Source organism: Rhodnius prolixus, unplaced genomic scaffold (assembly GCF_049639745.1).
Source record: "Rhodnius prolixus isolate KJV_2025 unplaced genomic scaffold, Rpr scaffold_4, whole genome shotgun sequence".
Lineage (NCBI taxonomy): Eukaryota > Metazoa > Arthropoda > Insecta > Hemiptera > Reduviidae > Rhodnius > Rhodnius prolixus.
Window position 1 is genome coordinate 2,847,292 of NW_027411614.1, and position 7,309 is coordinate 2,854,600.

The following is a 7,309-nucleotide window of genomic DNA, read 5'->3' on the forward strand; positions in this document are numbered from 1 at the left end:
ATGACTTATGCTTCGAAATGGTATCAATTTTTAGAAAATTTATCTGTCTTTCTAACCGTGTCACCAGAATCGAATTCGGACTAAAACTTTCTGAGTAATAACATTTTTATTGAAAAAAAAGTAATGATTTTAGAAAAAAACTTTAAAGTGACGTCACTCAAGAACAGAGGAAAATATGAAGTTGGCCAATACGTCATTGAACTCCACTTTAGATGTACTTCACACAGTAGGCCTATGGACAATACTTACTGTCCATATTGTTCCTGGTAACCAAACATAGACCACCCACAATGACTTGTAGACCTCTAGGAATTTTAAATTGCAACTCAGTCAGTTTTTAAGGGTTAGATATCTATTTTATTAGATTGGCCGCTATAATTTTTTATAACAATGGAAATCAATTTGTTCATTCAAGGTTTTCTTATAATCAGCGGCACTGTAAGAAAGTAGAAATAATTCTTTGGTCTATTGTTAAACATATAGTATTTTTTTATATTTCCAAACTTTTTATTTTTATAAATAATTGTGTGATTAATAATTTTTTAGCTAGTGATTCTTCATTAGCAGAATGTTCTGTAATTATTGTTGGTGTTCTAAGTGATAAGTGGATGATAGGTTTACTTTACTTGAAGAAAGAACAAATTACATTTAAATAATCATTTTTATACACACTAAATCAGGAGCCACGATAGTCGAGCGGTTATAGGCTAGACCGGCAATGCTAAGATGTATTGTTGGTTAGTGGATTCGATTCCCTGATCTAGGTCTTGTATTCTACATAATATTTAATATAGTCACTTTAATTAAGCGGTTATAGGCTAGACCCGCAATGCTAAGATGTATTGTTGGTTAGTAGGTTCGATTCCCTAGTTTAGGCCTTGGAAATAATTTAATGGTTGATTTATAAGAATTAAACAGTAAAGTACGTTTGCTAGTCGCCTCTGATCACGTCTACCTAATTTGGTAGTTTGAGCGTAAAGCTCCACTTTATTGTACTTCTTAATTTTATTTTTTTTTTTTACTCTTTACTCACTAAATTACGAAATCCCAAACACGACCACTTGAAATTACTTTTCTGTTGAAATTAGAATTTCATTCTTCAGATCGAATAAAGAGGAATGAAATCTCAAGTGAGTATATAATCTAACCTAATCAGATTGGTCTCAATTAGAGTAGACACATGTTGAAAAGTTAAATACATGTTTGCATTAGAAGCCATTGCAAAGCCGCACACAAACATTGTTTACAAAAAAAAGAGCTTAGAAGGGCAAGAAAGTCCGTTTTTCCGATTAGGGTTGAAAATCTAATTGGTAACGAAGAGGATATCCAAAGAACGTCATTTAATTTCCAGCGATTTTTTTTTCGTTTTTCCCAAATTCCAGTCACTATGAGTATATCTTATACGTGTATTTTACGTATTAAATGTGGACTAGTTCACTAAGAGCTTTACATATATCGATACATATTCCAAATGGAGTTCGATTCTTCAAAGTATTTGTAAAATTAAAGCGATCACCTAGGTTACAGAAAATAAATAATAAAAGAAAAATAAAATTTCTTAAAAAGACAAAATACGAGTACATGAACATATTACATAATATTATTAAATGATATAATATAGGGTAGTATAAAGTACATATAAAGGTATATGTAAATAAAAGATACCCAGAAATGGGTGGGTATATTAAAATATACCCCTGAAATGAAATGACTTATTCATCAGACAAATGAGAAAAATGACACTGTTAACAATTCTCTGTCCTCGGCCAGTTTTTCTTAAAAGTCTGTTCTGCTTGTATTAATTTATTTAAAATGAAAATGGAATTGTAGGCAATTTTCATCATTTTCCCCATTTTCCTTTTGTGTTTTCTTGTTAGCTCCTCTTTTTTAATATGGGGAATATGGTGTGTTCAATTATTCTCTTCTTTCTTTTCTCATAAAACACTTTTTCTTTCATGTTATTTGCCTTAAGATATCCAAATTTATTGCGTTCAAAAGTACGCAAAAAGTGTCCAGATGTTTACCAGTAAACCCCTTTTTTTGAACAGGCCTGACTAGATAGTGGAGCAGGGAATCAGAGAACTATGAAAATGGTTTTCACTATCCAAGTCAGTCCTGTTCTACTCACTGGAAGATTCGAGTAGTGGTGATCAGATTAATCTTTGGGCAGCAGAGATTTGAAACTTCAAAAATGAGAATACTAGCTTTGATTTTTTTATCCGTCTGTAGTGCGCATGTTTATTGTCTCTCTAACCGGTTTAGAACTTTAGTCCATCATCGGAGGTTAATTAAACAGTGTAGTGTTTTCGGCTTCACTTCTGTTTCCATCTTGCCCTAAACTTGCTGATTCAATCATGAGAATCAATATCACATTTTAACAATTAAACTATTTCCCAGTATAAATCGACTCATAAGTAATAATTGTAAGTAAAAGTAAAGTAAAGTAATCGCCTATTTTTTTCAGGCGGGGCTTAACGTCCAACCACCAAATTAGGTGTCGTGGACGGAGGCGACTAGCAAACATACTTTATTGTAAATTTCTTTTAAATAAATAAAAAATAAATAAAATAAAAATAGCCTTTATTAATTCCAAAATAATAAATGAAACCAAATACATAAAAATTTCATTCAAAAAATAGAAAAATTTCTATTTAAATGTGTAGAAAAATTAATAACTAAAAAGAAATGAAAGTTTACACTTAATTAAATTGATATACAAAAGAACTAATCCACAAATAATAATAAAATAATTATAATAATAATATAATTGAAATAATAATATAATTGTAATAAACATAAGTTAAAACTTTATTTGGAATTAGGCCCATTTCTGGGCAAAGGCCTCTCCCATAGTTGCCCACTCCTCTCTAGACTTTGCTTTTCTACTAAAGTCCATGCCCGCTACTCCTTTCAGCTCATCGCGCCACCTCAGAAATTGTCTTCCTCTTCTTCTTTTCCTGTCGAAAGGGCACCATTCCAAGCAAGTTCGTGTCCACCTTTCATCTTCAAATCTACACAGATGACCAGCCCACTTCCATTTCATTTTTTTAGCTGTCATTACCACATCTGTGAGACAAGTCTTCTTTCTAATTACCGTTGCTCGGACTCTATCCTTCTTTTTTACACCTAGGATGCTCCTCTCCATCGCACGTTGTGTACAACGTAGACGTTGTTCATTTTTTCTCGTCAAAGACCAAGTCTGAGCACCATATAGAAGGCAGGGAGTTATGCAACTGTTGAACACTTGCTTTTTTATTTCCATGGTTAATGGGGCTTTAAAGACGTGCTTGAGTGACCAGAATTTTCTCCAACTGATGGAGATTCTCCTATTCACCTCCTGCGTGGTTCTATTTTGGAATGAAATTGTTTGTCCTAAGTATATACTTTCGGACACCCACTTGACTTCTTCTCCATTTATTGTTATGGCTGATTCTGGTCCGTTTGTCAGTAGCTTAGTCTTTTGGGCGTTTATACCTAAACCTGCTTTTGACGCCTGCTGAAGGAGGTCCTCGATCATATTTGACAATTCCTCGGCAGAAGCAGCAAACAGAACTACATCGTCTGCAAACCGTAGATTATTCAGTTTTCTGCCATTGATTTTTATACCTAAATTTTCCCAATTTAGCTCTCTAAATACTTGCTCCAATACTGCATTAAAAATATTGGGAGATAAGGGATCCCCTTGCCTTACTCCTCTTCCCATTTCAAATTCTGATCCAGTTCTATCCATTCTTACTTGAATCTTCGCATGAGAATATACATATCTTAGGATTCTTATATATTTACAATGCACCCCTTGTTTATAGAGAGCTTCATATATATAGCTGTGACGTACACTATCAAAGGCTTTTTGAAAATCAATTAATGCCATATATATTGTAATTCTATATTCTCTCGCTTTTTCCAGTATCTGGTTTATTGCTTGCAAATGATCTATAGTGGAGAACCCGCTACGAAAACCAGCTTGCTCTATCGATTGGTTCTCATTTAATAACACTATTAACCTGTTTTTCAAAGCCATCATAAATAATTTATAAAAATTTGAAAGCAAACTTATTGGTCTGAAATTATTTAAATCTTGCGTATTTCCCTTCTTTGCAATCAGTATAATGTTAGATTTGTCCCATTGTTTTGGCATCATTTCCGTTTCCAATATTCTATTAAATAATAGTGTCAGAGGTTTAAGAAGGATCGGTGCACTTAACTGAATTACTTCATTAGTTATACTATCTTCTCCTGGGGTCTTATCTTTCTTCAGCTTCCGGATACAAAACCGAATTTCTTCTTCCAAAAATTTCTCCACCACCATTTCATCGTCATCAAGGAATGACCGATTTTCCGACGTTGCATTAGGTTCTTTTTCAGAATATACTTCCCTAAAGAAAGAAGTAGCTTCATTTATTATATCAATTCTGTCTTGTAATGTATTATCGTTTTTATTTTTTAAACCAGTTACCCATTTTTTATCTGTATAAAGGAGTTTATTAACTTTTTTTATTGAATTGTTGCTTTCTAAAATCCTCTGTACCATATCATTATTCCACTTCTGAATATCCTGTCTTATATGAATTCTTGTTAATTTACAAAGTTGATTAGTCTCAATTTTCTCTTTTTTATTTTTATTCTTTTTGTTTCTCATTTGTTGTCTTCTTCTAATTAATTCCTTTGTTTTATCGGAGAGCTTTGAAATCTTCACCTTCTTGGTTTCAGGTTGATTATTAATTGTTAATTTGATTCCATTTTCTACATCATCATATAATGTTTGTACATCCACATCCGCAATAAAATCTTTCAGATCGAAACAGTTTGCTAAATTTATATTAAAGTTAACTTCTTCAAAATTTTTTTGAATTTGTAGAGTATGTTTAATAGGTACTGGTATAATTTTATCTAATTCTATGTTGCAGACAACTGGCCTATGGTCCGAGTAGAACTCAAAATTAGTCAAAACCTTATAATTTTGCACTATAGCTTTACTGTTTGTGAGGATAAAGTCGATTTCGTTCTTATATTGGCCGTCTGGCGACTGCCACGTCCATCTTCTTCCTCTCCTTTTCTTAAAAAAAGTGTTGACTATTCTCAACTGGTGTTGCTGACAGAAACGTAACAATTTCCAGCCTCTCTTATTTCGTCTACCTAGACCATAAATCCCCGCTACCTGATTTTCCTCTTTCTTACCCATACCTATTTGGCTATTAAAGTCTCCTATTACTAATAATCTACTTTGTGATTTCTTTTTAATATTCCTAATAGTTTCATCTAACTGGTTGTAAAAAAGTTCTATTTCATCTTCCTGTGCAGTGGATGTTGGTGCGTAAACCTGGATTATGTTTACTAATTTCCTGCTGCCTAGACTCATTCCCAAAACTGCAATTCTATCCGAGATTGGTTTAAAATATTTAATATTTTTCTTTAAATTTGCCTTAATTAGGAAGCCAACTCCATTTCTGCCCTTCTTAGTGCCATAATGATAAAAAATGTATCCACTTTTCCTAATAATAATGTTTTCTTTATCTCTTCTTATTTCTGATATACCAAGAATGTCTAGATCTGTTTTCAATAATGCATGCTCAAGCTCAACTAAACGATCCTCTGCAAGCAAAGTCCTAACATTAAATGTACCAATATTAATAGATGATTTAGCATATGATTTGTACTTATATTTTTGGGAGGATATGGTCTGACTCTCCCTCGGTGACCAGCCTTTCTGGGAGGTTGTTAATAAAGTTTCGTTCGATTCATGTCCGATATTGCCAATGTCGAGAAGCCGTGGGAGCCTAATTCCTTCTATTTCCTATTTAGTTTCTGTTTTCGTATTTTTAGTGTTTTTAGTGGAGTACACAGAACTTGAACTGCTTTCCGAATTCGTACGATCTCTGAAGAAAAATCCTAAATCCTTTGAACCTCTAGCCTCCTTGTCTTTCACTCTCTTTACTTTAATTTTTTCTGCACTCTGTTTTCCTCCCCTCTCTTTTTGAGGTGTACCACTTGAAGCTCGTCTTTTTTTCTTTCCGCTATACTCTCTTACTATTAGTTTATCATATACAATAATAGCAAATTTTCCCTTCTTCCTTTCCTCCAGCATCTGCTCTTTTAACTCCTTTCTCTTTTCAATAATCTCTTTAGGATAATCTTCTGAAATATAAACGTCTTTATCTTTCAACTGGTTTTTATTTTTTAAAATCATTACCTTTTTTCTATATGTGGTTAGAGCGAATAAAATCGGCCTTATTTTGCCCTCAGCTCTTTTTCCTATTCTCCTTACAAAATCTATTTCCTCTTCCTTTATGTCCACCTTAACTTCCTCTTTCACTAAGTTCAAAATCTGTTTTTCTAACTCGAAGTAAGTATCATTCTTTATTTCCTCAAGACCATGCACTACTAAATTATTCCTCCTAATTTCCCTCTCCAAAAATGCATTTTTCCTTTCACATGTTTCAATTTTTTCAATAGTTTTATTCCAATTTTCTTCTAATTTATCTTTAATTTGATCTACCTTAACTTCTAATTCTTTCTTAATTTCATCTTTAAATTCTGTTAATAATCGCACTAATCTTGATTCATCCATAGTACGAGTATAATATTCGTTCTCAATCAGAATAAATGTTACAGTTAAATGTAGTTTGACCTACACTAATGTTTCTAACGTAAATAAACGATAGTATTCTGATGGACTGACCTTGATACTCAGAAGAGGTAGGTAGGTGAAGTATTGTACCTTAAACCCCACTCTTGCCACGCCTATAATCCCGCTGATCGCTGCGTTAATTTTATTAAAATTGAATAATTTCTTTCTTAAATTTCTCAGTAATTATTAGATAGTTTTTTTTTCAGACTTCGCCAATTTAAACTTAAAATTTAGCACTGAAAGCGCACTTAATTTTATTTGAAAAAACCGACAATAACCACACTTTTTTAATTATTTTAAACATATACTACACTGAGATGTTTACTCCACCACAGCTCCACCTCCAAGAATCTAACTCATTAACTTTCATAAATATATAACATAAATTTCTTTTATTAACCATTAAATAAAATCCAAGGCCTAAGACTGGGAATCGAACCCAGTACCGCAATGCTAATATGCATTGTGGTTCAAGCCTATAACCGCTCGGCTACCATGGCGCCCAAGTAATAATTGTTTTCTGCTTAAATTCACGGGCCACGCCCTCATAAAATATATCTCCAACTATACAATTCTAAAACTTTATCTTTGCATCCAACATACAGAATCTTTAAACATGTACTAGAATATTTCATTAATTTTATTTCACTTTTTGTCAAGAATGTGAAGCTGTAAGACGGG

The 7,309-nt window shown here is 32.8% G+C and overlaps 1 protein-coding gene across 1 annotated transcript; it reads right to left on the reverse strand.

The window, feature by feature from the left end:
• Positions 1 to 2,818: 2,818 nt before the first annotated feature.
• On the reverse strand, positions 2,819 to 6,568 carry LOC141455531 (uncharacterized). The gene is made up of 4 exons (XM_074130649.1): positions 6,497 to 6,568; positions 6,266 to 6,406; positions 5,872 to 6,163; positions 2,819 to 4,809 (listed from the first exon to the last, which is right to left on the reverse strand). Exons 1-4 carry the CDS (start codon positions 6,566 to 6,568, stop codon positions 2,819 to 2,821), a joined length of 2,496 nt encoding a protein of 831 aa, XP_073986750.1.
• Between the last annotated feature and the right edge of the window lie 741 nt (positions 6,569 to 7,309).